This window comes from Monodon monoceros, unplaced genomic scaffold (assembly GCF_005190385.1).
Source record: "Monodon monoceros isolate NGI ecotype Baffin Bay Population unplaced genomic scaffold, NGI_Narwhal_1 Super_Scaffold_10, whole genome shotgun sequence".
NCBI lineage: Eukaryota > Metazoa > Chordata > Mammalia > Artiodactyla > Monodontidae > Monodon > Monodon monoceros.
This window is the reverse complement of record NW_021703766.1, coordinates 55,895,637-55,914,505: the sequence shown is the minus strand read 5'-3', so window position 1 is coordinate 55,914,505 and position 18,869 is coordinate 55,895,637. Positions and strand designations below refer to the sequence as shown.

At 45.2% G+C, this 18,869-nt stretch overlaps 1 protein-coding gene across 2 annotated transcripts; it reads left to right on the top strand.

Annotated features, from left to right (window-relative positions):
- Window positions 1-18,376, top strand: ZNF470 (zinc finger protein 470). 2 transcript variants are annotated; one of them, XM_029202546.1, is made up of 6 exons: window positions 1-241; window positions 5,542-5,622; window positions 7,577-7,668; window positions 12,837-12,963; window positions 13,140-13,235; window positions 15,622-18,376. In XM_029202546.1, exons 3-6 carry the CDS (start codon window positions 7,609-7,611, stop codon window positions 17,493-17,495), a joined length of 2,157 nt encoding a protein of 718 aa, XP_029058379.1. In that variant the 5' UTR covers window positions 1-241; window positions 5,542-5,622; window positions 7,577-7,608; the 3' UTR covers window positions 17,496-18,376. The 2 variants fall into 2 exon arrangements, with proteins under 2 accessions (XP_029058379.1, XP_029058370.1); XM_029202537.1 differs by having other exon boundaries at window positions 5,530-5,622.
- The last annotated feature ends 493 nt before the right edge of the window (window positions 18,377-18,869 follow it).

Below are 18,869 nucleotides of genomic sequence, written 5' to 3'. Positions count from 1 at the left end.
GAGGGCAGTGATCACCAGGCCGCGGGGAGGAAGCCTGCCTAGCAGCGTAGTCCTCAGGTTTCAGAAAGCCGCCGCCACCCCTGTCTGCACTACGTTTCCCAAGGGCCCTTGCTCTGAGAGGACGCGCCCACTTCCGACGAGGACTTGAAACCCGGACGTGAGCGAGTCTGGCCGGTTCTGCGGAGAAAGTCTGAGTGGGGCGGCGGCAGCAGTTGAGCCGGGCACGGGGAGGCGCCGAGAGGTCAGCGTCCCGGTCTGCATGCTGGGGCGGCGAGGTCGTGAGCGTGCGCGCGTGATTTGGCGACTGTGACCGTCAGCGCGTGGTGTGTGTGTGTGTGACCGGGAGGAGGAGGCAGGTACGTGTGTGAATGGGGGGGAGAGTGTGTGCGGGTGTGAGATGTGACTGGTAGGGCGCAGAGGAGGCAAGTGTGTGACTGGGGCCCGTGTTTCTGCGCGTGTCTTTTGTGCACCTTGCACGTCCCAGCAGCATGTGAGCGACGGCGTGTATTGGGACGAATGAAGGATTTTACATGGCTGAGAACTGGAAACGCCTCCGGAGGAGGCCACCCCCCGACACACACCCCACACCCCAGCCCCCCACACACCCTGACTCCACCAAGAACCCAGTGTGGCCCAAAGCCCCAAAGCCCTGGAGTCCTGGGAAGGCGCCTGGTTCGGCCGGTGGGGCTTGTAAGGTCTGATCTTAACGGCACCGCGAAACAGAGGAAAGCTTCAAGTGAGCTTTATTAGGGAGCGCTCCCGGGCGAGGTTCACTGGTCCGAGAGAAAGGAGCCAGAGAAGTCGCACCCGGGCGAGGGTTGGGCAAGATTTTATAGGGGAAGAAGGGAAAGGGGTATTCCTTATTTGGTGGTCTTTTCGGGTATCCTGGGGGACCGTTAGTCCCGCCCCTCGAAAGGCGGGAAGGCTGGACTGGGTTCAAAGTCCCCAGGGCAGTTTCTGGAACTGGGTGGTCCGGAGAATTTCGGTCTGATGCAACCTGTGAATCTGATTGTGTTTCCCTGCCTTGGGCCAGTTGGCCTTACATCCCGACATCTTTGGTGTAATGGGGCGGCGTTCTGATCTCTGGCTACTTCATGCTGAATGGGGGCGTCGAAAGGGGAGTCGGGCGACCAGAGGTCCGAGGCTTAGGGGAGACCAGTGGGGGGTTCTGTAGGAAGCAAGGTGTAAGGACCGAGGAGCATTTGGTTTGTGGCCACCCGAGAGACTTCCTCCATGCGCCTGCGAAGGAACCTAAGAAAACAGGGAGCAAACGTGAGCAAGATACAGATGAGAATTAAGGGGCCTAAGATTGGTGTTAGCCAGGTATAGAGGGTGGATCGCCACCAATCGGGAATTGGGGAGGCGGACTGTTGGTGTTTGCGTTGGAGTTCTTCTTTTAAGCGATGGAGGGCTTTTACGTTGTCTTACGAGTCCTGTTTCATTGATGTAATAGCAGCATTCCTCCTGTAGGAAGAGGCAGGTACCTCCTTTGTCGGCCGTCAGGAGATCCAGGGCTCGTCGATTTTGGAGGGCACCTCGGGCTACTGAGGTGATCTGGCGCTGGAGGGAGGTGATGGAGGCGGCAGAAGCCTCGATGGCTAGCTGGAGTTTTTGTTCTAGGTCACGGGATGTTGAGACACTGTGTGTTAGGGCTCCTCCCCCGATGCCCGCAGCAACGAGAGAGGCGAGGGAAATGCCTGCGACCATAGGGAGAAAGATGGCCCTTTGGCCCTTAAAGAGGTCGAGGGCCCGCATGAGTGCTATCAGTTCAGCCCTTTGAGAGGTTGTCCCTCCTGGGAGGCGGTTGGCCTCGATAGGCCGCCCGTCGGCATCCGTCAGGACCGAGTATCGGACTACCGTCCACAAAGAGAGTGCGGTCCGGATTTGAAAGAGGGGTGCCAAAGAGTCCCTCTCTCGGTGGTTTGAAGGGTTCTATGACATGAGGGCAGGAATGGGATGGAAAACCCCCGGTGCCAGAGATAGGCACGAGGGAAGCCGGGTTCAGGGGAGGGGAGAGATCAAGAGAAATAGCTGGGTTTTCAATGAATAGAAGGTGGAACTCCTGGATGCGGGAGGGGCCCAGGAGGGAGAGAGACTTGTGGCCTAGGAGGTCGACCAGCCGATGGGAGGAAAACACGGTTAGTGGGTGGGCCAGAGCCAGTTTGAGTGTTTGTTTGGTCACTTCGGCTGCCGCTGCTAGGGCCCGAAGGCATGGTTGCCATCCCCGAATGGTTGGGTCCAGCTGTTTGGAGAGGTAAGCCACGGGGCGGTAGGAAGGCCCTACAGGCTGGGCAAGGAGTCCAGTGGCTATTCCGGCCCGTTCATCCACAAAAAGGTGAAAAGGTCGGTTTGGGTTGGGCAGAGAAATGGGAGGAGAAGATATCAGAGAATAATGGAGGGTGAGAAAGGCCTGTCGAAAGGCGGAAGGAGAGGTGAGGGGTCCTTGAGGGGTTTCTTTAGCGGCTAGATATAAGGGTTTAGCGAGGAGAGCAAAGTTAGGGATCCAGACTACTGGGTGGAGAGGAATTATGGCCTCATTGATTAGTCGGAGGTCCTGGACCAGGTGATAATCCCCAGAGGCCTTGCGGACAGGCAGGATGGAGGTGTTGCAGGGAGAGTCCGTGGGGATGAGGAGTCCCTGGTTTAGGAGTCTGGTGATAATAGGTTGTAGGCCCCTAAGGTGAGTCTCAGAGATGGGAAATTGGGGCATTGATGGAAATTTGGAGGGGTCCTTTAGGCGGATGAGAACGGGGGAATGGTGTGTTGCTATTATGGGCTTAGAAGTATCCCAGACTTGGGGATTGATTGGGTTCGGTGTGATTGGAAGAGGGGGATAGGAGGGGGAGGGTTCTAGAGACAGGCCGAGAAGAAGCAGGAGTTGGGAGGAGGGGACTTTAGGGTCAAGTCTAACCAGCTGGAGGGAGGCCCCTAAGTGGAAAAGGACATCTCGGCCTAGCAAGGGAACTGGGCAGGATGGTATGACTAAGAAGGAATGAGTAAAAGGGAGTCCTTCGATATGACATGGGAGTGGACCGGTCTGGAGTGGGAAGGATGGTTTGCCATCAATACCCATGACCGAGATCTGGGAAGGAGAAACTGGCCCGGAATAAGTAGACAGGACCGAATAGGTAGCCTCCGTGTCCACCAGAAATGAGATGGACTTACCCACTACCTGTAGCGTTACCCTGGGCTCAGCGAGGGTGATGGGGGTCTTCGAGTCCGGGCGCCGTCAGTCGTCAGCCAATCCCAGCAGTTCGAGTGGTAATGCCGTTGGGTCGGCCTGCCCCCCCGCGTGGAGACGCTGAGGGAGGGCCAGTCGTAGAGCAGTCACTCTTCCAGTGGCCCGTTAGCCCGCAGCAGGGACAGGGCTTAGAAGGAGGTCGGGGATTGGGACATTGGCGAGCCCAGTGGCCTTCTTTTCCGCATTTGAAGCAGGCCCCCGGCGGGGTTGCCTTTTGCGGACCCCGTGGATGCTGTGATCCATGGGAGATGGCCGGCCTTAGGGCGGCTACAAGAGCTTGGGTTTGGAGGGCCACCTTCTGGTGCATCCGAGCCTGTCGGCTGGTTTCTGCCAAATCCTCACGGCCATTATAGACTTTAAAGGCCATCTTTACCAGATCTCGAATAGGTGTTTGAGGGCCGTCTTCTGCCCGTTTTAATTTCTTTTGGATGTCCGGGGCTGATTGGGTGATAAAATGGGTGGCCAGGACCGCTGCCCCTGCCGGGGTGTCGGGATCCAGCCGGGTGTAGAGAGTTAAGGCCTCTGTAAGGCGATTGAGAAAGATAGCTGGATTTTCGTTAGGTTCTTGGGTTATCTCTTTTAGTTTTTCAAAATTGACTACCTTATGAGCGGCAGCCTGCATGCCAGCCAGGAGGCATTGGATCATGAGGTCGCGCTTACGACGGCCATCTTGGCCATCCTGATAAGTCCAGCCTGGATCGGTGCCAGGTACGGCAGTCGCTGCGACAGGCATGGAGTTGTCGGGAAGGTGAACCTGATCTGCATGGTTTCGGGCAGCAGTCTGAATTCTTTCCCTCTCGTCAGGGGTCAGAGTAGAAGATAGGATCACAAAGATATCGTGCCAGGTTAGTGTCTGAGAGAGATCTTGGAGAGAAAAGGGAACATGAACTCTAACTAATCCTTCCGCTCCTGCTACCTCCCTCAGAGGGCAGAGGAGATTTGAATCTTGGGAGTCTTGAGAGCGTGTATGTGCACTAATTGGCAAAGCAAGGGGCGTGGGAGGAGAAACCTTCGAGGGAGGCGGGGGAACGGTTGGAGGGGCCGGAGCGGGTTCGGGAGGAGGAGGGACCGCCTCAGGGTAGGGTGGAGGTTGGAGAGGAGCTCTGGAGGGGGGAGAGGCGAGGTTCAGGTGGGTCGGCTAGTGGAGAGGGGTCATCGTCAAAGGAAATTAAGGGCTTGAATGTAGGAGATGTCTGTTTGGCAAGAAGGATCTGGGAAGTGGAACAATCGGCGCAGAGGGAAAGGCGGGAGCGCAAATACAAGAAGGCCTGAACATAGGGGACCTCGGACCATTTGTCCGTCCCGCGGCAGTAATTATCTAGATCACGGAGGATGTTAAAATCGAAAGTCCCTTCAGGATTGATTGTCTAGAGGATATTGTGGCCAGGCCACAGTGGAATAGAAAATAAGCCGTCGGCGACGGAGATCTTGGGAGAAACCGAGGGCTGTAAAATTGGCTAGGAGACACCCCAGGGGCGTCTTAGAATCTGGTTTCGATTGTGAGGTTCCCATGACCCCCAGTCTGTCCCTGAGTGAATGGAGAGGGAGAGAGGCGTCCCTGGTCTCAGTCTCCAATTCACGGCAGGTCGGAGGGCGGTCAGGCCATTGGGACGTCTCCACAATCACCCGAGGCCCGGCGGGTTGGAGAGCGGTCAGGCAATTGGGACGTCTCCGCAGTTGCCCGAGGCCCGGAGAGAGAACGGAGGAGTCCCTGACGCGGCCGCGATTGAGGACAGGGAGTCCGGTGGGCAGGGACTCTGAGGGACGGAGGGAACAAGGGAGGGGGACTTACCCCGTTTTCTGCCGGATCAGGTGGATGAGTAGAGGTTCCCTGGTTGTCTCCTGGGGGAGGGGAGGAGCGGTCCGCGCGGTAACCCGCGGGGCTTGGTACCCCTCCCGGGTTTCGGCACCAAATGTAAGGTCGGATCTTAACAAACGGCACCGCGAAACAGAGGAAAGCTTCAAGTGAGCTTTATTAGGGAGCGCTCGCGGGCGAGGTTCACTGGTCCGAGAGAAAGGAGCCAGAGAAGTCGCACCCGGGCGAGGGTTGGGCAAGATTTTATAGGGAAAGAAGGGAAAGGGGTGTGGTGAATCTGGGAGGGCGCAGGGTATTCCTTATTTGGTGGTCTTTTCGGGTATCCTGGGGGACCGTTAGTCCCGCCCCTCGAAAGGCGGGAAGGCTGGACTGGGTTCAAAGTCCCCAGGGCAGTTTCTGGAACTGGGTGGTCGGGAAAGTTTCGGTCTGATGCAACCTGTGAATCTGATTGTGTTCCCCTGCCTCGGGCCAGTTGGCCTTACAGGGCTGAAGCATTTCTTGCCTGTCCCACCTGGATGGTGTGGAAGTCGGGACACTACACACGTCCACGGGACTAAGTATGGAGGTAAGAGTGGCAGAGGGCCTTGGTACGGCTGCAAGAGTGAAAATTAAGGTTTGGGGGTGCTGTTCCTGGGCCCAAGTGCTGGAGGAGGATGTCCCTGGCTTCAGAGTCTGGTGGACCCAGAAGTCCAAAGATTTGGACGGTCATCTCGGGCCAGAGTGTGGAGCTGAATTCAAGGAGGGTTCTTGACTTGCCCAGAGTCTCCTAGCCAGACACTCCCCTTCCTGGTCTGTCTGCGTATCTCCAAGGACCCAGGGGAGAGAGCATTCCCCATTAGAACATTACCTCTGAGTGCTGTGCTGCTGTTCAAGGAGGACCTCAGTATTTAATATTTTTATTTTTTAACCTGTTAGAGTCCTGTCCTACATTATCACTGTGGGATGCGACTTGGGAGGAAGGCGAGATTCACAGCTTCGTCTGGAAGTGCTGAGGGATCCCAGCCTTTCCATGGCTTAGTCACCTTTTAGTAGATGAACAAAAATACTCCCCCATTTCTATCTCACACTTCTTTGTCTCCCGCTACCCCCGCCCCCAGCCAGAGTGAGTAAAGAGAGAGAGAGAAGGGAAAGAAGCCCTGCTCATAGCCCTATTGTTCTTTGCTTGTTTTACTGCATGCAATAAAAATAGGTAATATTTACTGAGTGCTTACTGTGGCCCAGACACAGTTCTAAGACCTTTTGCGTATGTTAACACCAAACCTCACAACATTATGAGGTGGAAACTATCTTATCTCCTTTTTATAGATAAGGACACTGACGCATAGAGAGGACAAATAATCACTAGTAAGTGGAGGAGCCAGGATTCACATCCAGGACAGGCTGACTCCAGAGTCCCCCTCTGTACTGGCCCTCGTGTAATCCCCTTGAAGTGGGTATTCTTAACCACTTTTGACAGTTTAAGAAGCTAACCCTAAGAGTTCAGATCCCAAGACCTCCACTGCGTAAGTTTTTTTTTCTTAAACTTTCTGACCCAGTTTCTGTTATGTGAAATGAAGGTGATATTCTTCTTCTCATCAACAGTCCTTCTCAACAGGACTTCTCAACAGTCCTTCTCATAGGACTGTTATAGGGATTAAGTGAGCTCATACCTGTAAAGCACTTTGTGTAGTCCCTGTCACATAGTAACTAGTGCTCCGTAAGTGTTCATTCTTATATTCATCATTATAATAATGCTTTGAAAAAGCAGTGGAGTTTAGTGGAAAGAAACCAGAATTAAGTCAGATATTTTTATCCTCTTCCTGATTGAAGAAACTTGGCTGGAGGGCTGGGGGTGGGGTGAGGTGGCAAGGGACTTCAGAGCTATAGTTTGCTAGAAAAGGAGAGCCTGGGTCTCCTGACAGTTTTTTGGTCCAGCTATCCGTAAGCCACATGGACTCTGTTGTAACAAAGGTAATACCTCTTTCTGGGGAAGATGGCTTTTTTCAAGTCTGATAGACTCTTTATAAGTCCTGAGTAGTTAGTTGCACATGAGGTGTTTTTCTGTTATATTCTGGTGTCTGCTTGAGAATATAACTTGGCTGGTAGAGTCACGCAGACAGGTTGATGACTGGGCTCCATTGTTTACAAGCTGTGTGACTTGTGCAAAAGACTTCACTTCCCAGAGTTTTCACGTGTGAAACAGTGACAGTATTCCCTATTTTCACTGAAGGTCGTGAAGGTCACATCAGAGTATGAATATATGCAGCACTCCTAATACATCTCTGTTGTTAATGAATGGGTGGCTTTGAGCAAGAGAGAGATTGTCCTCGGCCTGAAAATCCAGAGCAGAGCAGAACCCCAGCTGTAAATTATTGGTTTCCCAGGGAGTGCCTGGACTGTGAGAGGAGGGTGGAGTAGGAATAGGGGAGTGAGAACAGAGGGATCTGAAGGGAAAAGTTTCTAGGTTGTGATTATTCGAGCTACTCACCGTTCCTAGAGTCTCTCACTAGTCTCTCACCATTCCTTTCTCTTCCTCCCAGCTGTGCCCTCTCAGGATGAAGCCCTTCTCCACATGAGGAGCCAGGAAAAGGAGAAGGTGATGGGAATTGAACTTCTTAAAGCCATGTCCCTGGTTAGTATTCCCTTGCTTTTCAGGACTTGGTAATGTTTGTTTCCTTCTGAAAATTGTCCCACTTTGGGGCCTGGCTCCTATTTCCTCTCTTTCTGACGAGTAATGGGGCTATAGGTAGCTTCAAACAGCCCAATACACTCTTACAGAGCTTCCTCTTTTTCCTATTCAATGTTTATTCTTCACTCAAGAAATGACCCACTGTGAGCCCTTCCCTTGTACTCTTTTTTTTCATAAGTATCTGACAATACAGAAATACAGTCCTTAGAGGAGATTTGAGAGCCACGATCTGCCTAGTCCCTAAATCCCCATCCTTGCTCTCAGAGAGCTTACTATCTGTTTGGAGAAATGAAAAGGTAGCAAACATTTATTTTTACAGTGTGATCAGTGCTGCAGGTGGAGAGTGGACTTCCTGTGGAGTGGAGGGGAAGGGCCATTAATAGTCCGATGAGTGCCTTTGGGTGAATTACAAAAAGGTGCCCCTTCATCTGTACTGATGAAGCTCTGTGATAGGCCACAATCTGGCAGAAGGAAATCTGCTTATTTTAGCTCCTTTTTGCCACCTTCTTGAGAAATCCTGCACGATGTTACTCGCTGTTGGAAGGAGGAGGCGTTGGGAGGGCTTGAGTCACAGACAAAGGGATTTCTGAGTTGCATATTGAAGGAAGTGGAAGAGATCTGCAGGCGCAGGTGAGATGGGTGACATTTTCGCCAGAGTAAACAAAGATTTCCCCTCCCTATTTGACTGGAGCCATAGTGTCTTAAAATGCCAGGGAATGTACTACATCCTTTTTTCTTTCTAGAATGAATACCATAATCTATTTAATCAGCCCTTTGTTGTTCCATAGGTAAATTGTTGCCAATATTTTACTGTTTAATAGAGAGCGTTGCAGTTATCATCCTTGTATTTGAATTTTTGCCCTCATCTCTGATTTCTTTGGACTAAATTCCTAATTTTTCATTTCTTGCAGATTAGAGTTTCTCACACTTACTCTACTCCAGAATGTTTTTTTTGTTTGTTTGTTTTTGTTTTTTTTGCGGTACGCGGGCCTCTCACTGTTGTGGCCTCTCCCGCTGCGGAGCACAGGCTCCGGACGCGCAGGCTCAGCGGCCACGGCTCACGGGCCCAGCCGCTCCGCGGCATGTGGGATCTTCCCGGACTGGGGCACGAACCTGTGTCCCCTGCATCGGCAGGCGGACTCTCAACCACTGCGCCACCAGGGAAGCCACAGAATGTTTTTAATATTAATATCGTATTGACCAATAATAGAACCTTAAGAACTATAATTCATGTTCTGATTAAACTGCTGAACAAGTGTCACCAGCAAATTAATTATTATAAAACTATAAAAATTGGTACATAAATTTTAAAATCTAATCAAATGAAAACAACTTAGAATATTAAAATTGTTTTATTTTACATCAAAGACACAATAAGCAACTTAAAGCAAAATACCTTCTTTAAAAAAAAACAGATTTAATGCCACAACATGTACTACCAATGAAACTTGTTTCTTAGAGCATATATACATTTTAAACAAAAGCATTATGGTTATTGGTCAGAAGAATATATTTTAAGAGTGCCAGAGTATGGTATAAAGGTTAGTAACAAGAACTCTGGAACCAAACTGCCTGGGTACAAATTCTAGCTCCACCATATACTAGACATAACACCTTAATTTCAGTTCCCTCAACTGTAAAATGGGAATAATAATAGTACCAAATTTATAGGACTGTTGTGAGTATTAATGAGTCAATATATTTTAAGTGTTTAGAAAAGTACTTGGCACATAATAAGCACTAGCTATATGTGCTTCTGAAGAACTACAATATGATGTTTAATGCACAAGAAGCACTTAATATCTGGAATGTTTATATTTCCAATGGAATATTAGTTTTTTTGTGTGGTTTTTTTTTTGTTTTTTTTTTTTTCTGCGGTACGCAGGCCTCTCACTGTTGCGGAGCACAGGCTCCGGACGTGCAGGCTCAGCGGCCATGGCTCACGGGCCTAACTGCTCTGTGGCATGTGGGATCTTCCTGGACCGGGACACAAACCCGCATCCCATGCATAAGCAGGCGGACTCTCAACCACTGCGCCACCAGGGAAGCCTTGGAATATTAGTTTTAAAAATAACAACATTTTGCACTGAATTTGGGAGAGTCCTGGTTCTGGGTAATGGACTAAGCATGCTCCACCTGTCTTTCCCACTGAGAGCTGGGATGCATGCATGCATGAAGCATGCATGCTCCAGAATGCATGAAGAAGCAATTTGAAGTCTCTAAAAAGTACATAGGCAGATTGGGAAAGAAGCCCAAAATGTGAAGTCCCACCAGACCTGCAGTGTGATTACCTTTTTTTTTTCCTTCCAATATCTCTTAACATGGATTCAACAAGCACAGAACTCAGAAGTAGGCATTGGCGTGGATAGAAAGAACTGCAGGAGAAACTTTCTAGTTTAGACTCAAGAAGTGGGAAAGGGATCTAATGCTCAGAATGAGGGGGAGGGGAGCAGAAATCTCCCTTTTAAAGTGCTAAGTGCACAATGGAATGGAAAAAATAAGGCCCAGTTATCTGGCCAGAGAACGAAAAAGAGGAGCCCCCTGGGAAACAAAGTACTGGAGAGATCCCAGAGAGGGAGGAAGTCACCCACATCAAGTTGTTTATGGTCTCCTAAGCAGCTCACTCTGAGCTGCTCGTGTATGTATCTGACCCTGAAGAGCATACCATAGTCTATGAGAATGAACTAAGGTCTCAGGCTGGCCTTAGACCAGGCTGGCCACTTACTGGTGCATAAGTAGGACAAAGGTGAATATCACTGCACAGGGTTGAAAATGGAACTGCTGTTGAAACCACCACCCACAGAAGACTGGTTAGAACTTGCAGCCTGAAGAAAATATCAGCCAACATTCTCCATAGAGAATTTAAACAAGACGTAGAGTCTCATAATATCCAGAATGTCAGAAATATAATCCAAAGTTATTCAGCTAATGAAAAACTAGGAAAATTTCAATTCATAGGGGAAAAGGCCACCACCGGATACTAACGTTGATGTGACACCAATGTTGGAATTATCTGATAAAGACTTTAAAGCAGCTGTTATAAAAGTGCTCCAACAAGTAAGGTTGAACATTCTTGAAACTAGTGGAAAGATAGTCTCAGCAAAGAAATAGAAAATATGAACAAGAAATGAAAAATGTAGTAACCAAAATAAGCTCACTGGATGGACTAGTGGCACAATGGAGATGACAGAGGAGAGAGTTAGTGAACTTGAGGATAAACAGACACTATCTAATCTGAATAACAGCGAGAAAAAAGATTGAACAAAGCCTCAGGGTCCTATAAGACAATACCAAAATGTTTAACATTTCTATCATTGAATCCCCCCAAAAAGAGGAGAAAATGAAGTGTAGAAAAAGTATTTGAAGACATAATGGCTGAAAAATTACCAACTTCAGTGAAAGACATAAACATGTGGGTCTATAAAGCTCATCAAACTCCAATGTGATGAACCCAGAGAAATCCCTACCCAGAAATGTCATAATCAGACTGCTGAAACTGAAGACAAGGGAAAAAAACTTCAAAAGCAGCCAGAGAAAGACAGTGCTTAACATACAGGACAACAGTGATTTGGATAACTGGATTTCTCATCAGAAACCATGGAAGTCAGAAGTCAGAAAAGTAGAACAACTTTTTTAAAGTGCTCGAAGAAGAGAACTGTCAACCCAGAATTCTGTGTCCAGTAAAAATAGCCTTCAAGAAGGTGAAATAGTTTCTCTTATGAATGAACACTAAGAAAATTCATAGACAGATTTTTAAAAGAATTACAAAATGAAGTTTTCCCAGTAGAAATTATATCAGAAGGGAATTTGAAACATTAGGAATGAAGGAAGTGCAACAAAAATGGTGAATATTTATATGTAAATGCAATAGACTGTTCTTTAGAAGTATGTAAAGTATCTTCAACAGTTGAAACCAAAACTAATAGCTTAGGTTTGCTGAGCCGGACAGGATTTGAACATAGGTTATCTGGCTTCAGAGACCATGTTCTTAACTACTATAGCTTACTGAAATTAGTAAAATAAAATATAGGTAAAACGTTTATTGAAATACTAAACCAAATGTATCACCTCTTCCTGGCCTCCTGCTCTTCTTTCTTTCCCATCTCTCCTTCATAATTATCATAGGTAAAAATTCTTGAGTACTTAGCCAGGTAGTGTGCCTGTTACTTCATTTAATTCTCACAGTGCTACCATGAGGTAGGTACTAAAATTATTACCACTTTTTTAGGAGGGAAATCTTGAAGCACACAGAAGTTAATTGACTTGGCAAAGATCACCCAGCTAGTAAGTGACAGAGTCTGAATTCTTTGGAATAATAATCTAACCTTTTTCTCTGGTTTTATTTAAAACTCATTCTTAGATGTTGGTATAAGTGAAATCACAAAAAAAAACAAAAAAGAAGAAGAAATGAAAAATCTGCCATCAACCATAGAACTGGCCTCACTTCATGGTTGGTTAGAAATTCAGCCCATGTAACAAAACACAGGTTACCTGTCATGTGCCTACCTCATATCATCTCTTGATACTTCTCAGCAGATTATCAAAAAATAACTTGCCAAATGAGTTTTCTCCTAATCTATTTGTTTTTCAAAACAAAATAATAGTGCTGGGCATTTTTTTCTTTCATTCTTTTTAGGCATACCTCTTAATATCTCGAGAACACTAAGATATCTTAGAGTATGTTGTGGAGATTGAAGTCATACTCATCAGGTCAGCATCATTCCTTGAACCTTTCTATTGCAGTCCCAGAGCTCTTTAGTTTTTCCATGTAGAAAGTGAGCTAACTCCTAACATAGACAAAATAATTTAGTGCTTGATGATATTGTGTTTTGAATGCAATCAATACTTTTTTATTTGAGAATGTCTTCTCACACCATAAAATGCTTCAAGAACAGAGAGTTATCGCTCATATTTTTTCTTTTAATATATATAAATATAGGCAGAAAAGTGTTTCAGTAAATAACTACATGACCTTGATCATTTAGATTCTCCCAGGGCAGTTACTCACAATTTCTTTTTCCCAAATGTGAACAGCGTAACTCTTTACCCTAAGGCCAGCTAAGTCAGGGCATGAACACTGATTGAGCAAGATTATATTTGTGTCGTTTCAGGATTCAGTGTCTTTCACGGATATAGCCATAGACTTCTCCCAAGATGAGTGGGAATGGCTGAATCTTGCTCAAAGAACTTTGTATAAGAAGGTGATGTTAGAGAACTATAGGAACCTGGCTTCATTGGGTAAGAGTATATTCCTCCCTCCACCTCCCCCTAGGAGTCTTTCCACTTCAGTAGCCTTTCATGACTTTATCAGCATTTTCCTACAATGTTTCTCTTCCCTCAATACCATTTAGACTGTGTCATAGCTCTGGAATATTCACAGCATAGCTAATTTTCTTATTTCCTCTTATATGCAGGTCTTTGCATTTCTAAACCAGATGTGATCTCCTTATTGGAGCAGGATAAAGAGCCCTGGATGATGAAAGGAGAGATAACAAGAGGGCTGCCCCCAGGTAAATGCAAGATAACTAGAGCTGGGAAAACTATCCTAAAGGTGTTTCTTCCCTCTAATATTTGCTGGAAAATACCTCTCAAAGTCCTTCCCAAATTGAAACTTCTTGTTCTAACACTATGTTTTTTAAAGATTTTATTTATCATTTATTTATTTATTTTGTTTATTTTTTGGCTGCATCAGGTCTTAGTTGCAGCATGCAGGATCTTTGTTGAGGCATGCAGGATATTTCCTTGTGGTTCGCGGGCTTCTCTCTAGTTGTGACATGCAGGCCTTCTCTCTCTAGTTGTGGCGCGTAGGCTCCAGGGCACGTGGGCTCTGCAGTTTGCAGCACGCAGGCTCTTCTAGCACGTGGGATCTTCGTTGAGGCATGCAGGATCTTTTGTTGTGGCATGCGAGCTTCTCTCTAGTTGTGGTGTGTGGGTTTTCTCTCTCTAGTTGTGGTGCGCAGGCTACAGGGTGCGTGGCCTCCGTAGTTGTGGCGCGCAGCCTCCAGAGCATGTGGGCTCTGTAGTTTGTGGCACACAGGCTCTCTAGTTGAGGTGCATGAGCTCAGTAGTTGTGGCACGCGGGCTTCATTGCCCTGTGGCGTGTGGGATCTTAGTTCCCTGACTAGGGATCGAACCCGCATCCCCTGCGTTGTAAGGCGGATCCTTTAACACTGGACCACGAGGGAAGTCCCTCTAACACTATTTTTTAAGTGGATCTTTTCTTCCCCACTGGTATGACATACCACCTTTACCTTTAGTGATTTCCTAAAAATACAACAGTCTGTTTCTGAACTCTGTTATGTTCCATTGCTGTTTACCTAGTTCTGCTCAAGCACTGTATTGTTGTAATCATCCCTGACTTTCAACATTTCTGAGTTCTTTAGACAGATTGGTGTTTAGTTTTTCAAACTTGTTTAAGTATTTTCCTTTCTTTAAAATGTGACTTACCAAATTAATAAGTATTATAGCTATGTTCTCTCTGCTTTTAATTATTTTTCTCTTTGGTGTTTATTTTTTATTGTTGTTTCTTTTTGTTTTGTTGTTTATGTCTTTTTTCCCCCTTCAATTGGAAAGGTTTTAGTTCTACAACTGTTAACTTTATGACTTCATCTATTTTTAAATTTGTATTTTAAAATTCATCCACTTGAGATTCAAAACATTGTCTTTTGATACCGATATGAAAGATGAAGAAATTAGCCCACTAATGTTACCTCCTCTCTCTTTGTCCATCATCTTCCCACTTTTACTCTACCTATTGGGATTTTTGACTCAGGTTATTTTCTTCAGTTTATTAATTTTTTTCCCTGTCGTGCTTGAAAGCTGTTTTTCTGGTTTAGAAAGCCAGATAATAGCCTATAGACATATATTGCAGGGAAATGAGCTTCAAGTGAGGAGGTTAGTTTATTCTGTGGCCTGTAGTGTGGCCTTTTCCTGCTTTCAGTTCTCAAAGTTTTAAGAAGTGGACGTTGGTAGGTCACTTATAGCCCTAATGGTGTATATTAATAAATAATTTTTAAAAATGAATTAAGCATCCAATTCAAGATATTAGAAAAAGAACAAAATGAATCTCAAGGAGACTGAAATAAGTTATATATAGTGATTTATACTGCTAGAGATAAAAGTAGGAATAAATGAATCAGAAAACAGTAGATCTAATGAAAATAAATCCAACATAGGCTTCTTTAGAAAACCAATAAAATATATAAACTATCCAGACAAATCAAAGAAAATACAAGAAAAGAAATAATGGTAAATGACCACTGACACCTAAGTACATAAGAGAATCATACGGATCTATTTTTGGAATGGAAGTCTCTGTAAATAATTTGAAAACCTGGATGAAATGGATGATACTTTACGAAAATATAATAACCACAACTGACACCAGAGATAGAAAATTTAAACAGACTGGTTACCATTGAAGAAATGTTGAAAGTCATCTAAGAACTGCCTCCCCCAAGAAAATAAGCCACAACCCCAAATAGTTTTACAAATAAATTCTATAAAGCCTGTAAGGAACAATATCAACATTGTTTAAAGTGTTCCATGACAGAATAAAAAGGAGAACTATAAAAAATGTGTTTATGAAGACAGCATAACATTTGATACCAAAATATTGCCAAAACAGCACCCAAAAAAAGGAAATTACAGACAAAATCAATTATGAATATTGGTGCAATATCTTAAATAAAAAGTCATGTTGAAATAATATACCAGAGCCAAGGAGGGTTTATTCAAGAAACGCAAGGGTGGTCACGCTGCTTAACTTTAAGAACTGTCAAAAACATGTACCTTTGTGGGCTTCAGCAACTGTTTTGATTCATATGGTTTCACTTGGAAGTTTCCATTCTTTTGGCATTAAATAAGGGAGACGTTTGCTTTCTTAATATCTTTCAGACTTGGAGTATGTATGGATGAGAAAGGAATTATCTCCAAACCAGGACATCTATGAGGAAAAATTGTCCCAGGCAATGATAATGGAAAGGCTTACAGGCTGTGACCTCAAATGTTCCACATTAGGGGAAAACTGGAAACGTGAAGACCTGTTTGAGAGGGAGCTGGTAAGTCAGAAGACACATTTTAGGCAAGAGACAGTCAGTCATATAGGTACCCTTATTGAGAAAGGAGACCACTGTAACAAATCTGGGACAGTTTTTCATCTGAATACATTATCTTACATAAAACAGGTATTTCCTATTGAAGAAAGAATATATAATTTTGACACAGATAAGAAAAGCTTAAAAGCACATTCCTTTGTGAAAAAACACAAGCAAGTCTATGGAGAAAAGAAACTTTTGAAATGTAATGACTGTGAGAAAACTTTCAGCAAAATCTCAACTCTTACTCTTCATCAAAGAATTCATACTGGAGAGAAACCCTATGAATGTATCGAATGTGGGAAGGCCTTTAGCCAAAGTGCCCACCTTACTCAACATCAGAGAATCCACACAGGAGAAAAACCCTTCGAATGTACTGAATGTGGGAAAGCCTTCAGCCAGAATGCTCATCTCATTCAACATCAGAGAGTTCATACTGGAGAGAAACCTTTTCAATGTAAGCAGTGTCATAAAGCCTTCAGCCAGCTTGCACATCTTGCTCAACACCAGAGGGTTCATACTGGAGAGAAACCCTATGAATGTATCGAATGTGGGAAAGCTTTTAGTGATTGTTCATCTCTAGCTCATCATCGAAGGATTCACTCTGGGAAAAGACCCTATGAATGCATTGACTGTGGGAAAGCTTTCAGGCAGAATGCTTCTCTTATACGTCATCGGCGGTATTGTCACACTGGAGAGAAACCCTTTGATTGTATTGATTGTGGGAAGGCCTTCACTGATCATATAGGACTTATTCAGCATAAGAGAATTCATACTGGAGAGAGACCTTACAAATGTAACGTGTGTGGGAAGGCTTTTAGCCATGGCTCATCCCTGACTGTCCATCAAAGAATTCACACAGGAGAGAAACCCTATGAATGTAATATCTGCGAGAAAGCCTTTAGCCATCGTGGCTCACTCACTCTTCATCAAAGAGTTCATACTGGAGAGAAACCCTACGAATGTAAGGAATGTGGGAAAGCTTTTCGGCAGAGCACGCACCTTGCCCATCATCAGAGAATTCATACTGGGGAGAAACCTTACAAATGTAAGGAGTGCAGCAAAGCCTTCAGCCAGAATGCACACCTGGCACAACATCAGAAAGTACACACTGGAGAGAAACCATACGAATGTAAGGTATGCGGGAAGGCCTTCAGTCAAATTGCACACCTTATTCAACACCAGCGAGTTCATACTGGCGAGAAGCCTTATGAATGTATTGAATGTGGGAAGGCCTTTAGTGATGGCTCCTATCTTGTTCAACATCAGAGGCTCCACTCTGGCAAAAGACCGTATGCATGTCTTGAATGTGGGAAGGCATTCAGACAGAGGGCATCCCTGATCTGTCACCAAAGGTGTCATACAGGCGAGAAACCTTACGAATGTAATGTCTGTGGGAAAGCCTTTAGCCATCGTAAATCCCTTACTCTGCATCAGAGAATTCACACAGGAGAGAAACCGTATGAGTGTAAGGAATGCAGCAAAGCCTTCAGCCAGATTGCCCATCTGACGCTGCATAAGAGAATTCATACTGGAGAAAGGCCCTATGAATGTAAAGAATGTGGAAAAGCCTTTAGGCAGAGTGTACACCTTGCTCACCATCAGCGAATTCATACCGGAGAGTCATCCTCAATTATTCCCTCCTCTTCACCTGCATACCACCAGGTCCTCTAGCTTCAATATTCTAAATCTGTCTATCCACTTCTTTCCAACTTGTGCCATTATCATGGTCAAAGATGCAACCATCTCGTTTGGATTTCTGCATAGCATTGCAACCATTTTCCCTCTTGCTTCCCTCAAGTGCATTTTTAGCACTGTAGCCAGCTTAATCTTTTAAAAATAAAGAACTATATTCATGTTACTTTTCCATTTGAAACACTTGTTTTGAAGAATATGTTAGATAACCCACTTAAAGGGTTTAGCATACCTTCCTGGGCTTATAATTAATGCCATTAAGGTAGAGTTTTCCTTACAGTTATGTTCAGCTGCAAGTGTAATGAACCAGTAGGTCAAGACTAAGAAGCCTACAAATTTTAGAGTAGATGGAGAACTCTTTACTCTCCTGATAGGTAGGAAAAATGAACACATTCAGAATTGAAAGATTGTATGATATACAAGGTAACATGGTGGCTTGCACCTCCCTCTATGAATAAATATAATGACGTCTAGCATTGTTGATGAGAGAGTCTCACCTCACCTGGCACTTACAAGTGATAATAGGCCAATTAGAACAAAAGGTAGAATGTAGGACTAACTAGGGGGTAGTATTAAAAATGAACTAAAATGAGCAAGCTAGAAAACTTGAATAGGTTAATAGTCATGAAATAAACTACAAAAGGTAGTTCAACACTTTCACCTGTGGAAAAGCATCACAAACAAGTCCTGTGATATTTAATTGTTCTAGAGCATAAAATAAATACAGTAAAGCTTCCCATCTTGTTCTATGAGACTGACAAGACTAATACCAAAACAGGAGAACATACATATTGCAGTTGGCTTGTGAATGTGGATGTTAAAAGTTAAATTTTTTCTTTTTTTTTTTTTTGCGGCACGCGGGCCTCTCACTGTTGTGGCCTCTCCTGTTGCAGAGCACAGGCTCCGGACGCGCAGGCTCAGCGGCCATGGCTCACGAGCCTAGCCGCTCCGCGGCATGTGGGATCTTCCCGGACCGCGGCACGAACCTGTGTCCCCTGCATCGGCAGGCGGACTCTCAACCACTGTGCCACCAGGGAAGCCCAAAAGTTAAATATTTTTTAAATATTAAAAAACAGAGTAAATGAAAAGCTAGACATGTCTCTGTATAGACAGACTCAGTCTGGCAAAGATATTTCTCCCCAAGTTAAATATGTAAATTCATTGATAGTCCAAAAAGAGTCCCTATGTGTTTTTAAGTTGACAAGCTCATTTTGACCATCTAGATAGTACTGTGATATAGCAAAGAGTGTAGTACTGTAGTAATCATTAAATTAACATTAATGGAGCATTTACTAATGTTACAGGCATTGTTTTAGGTGCTGGGGATACAGCGAGGTGCAAAATGTACAAAAA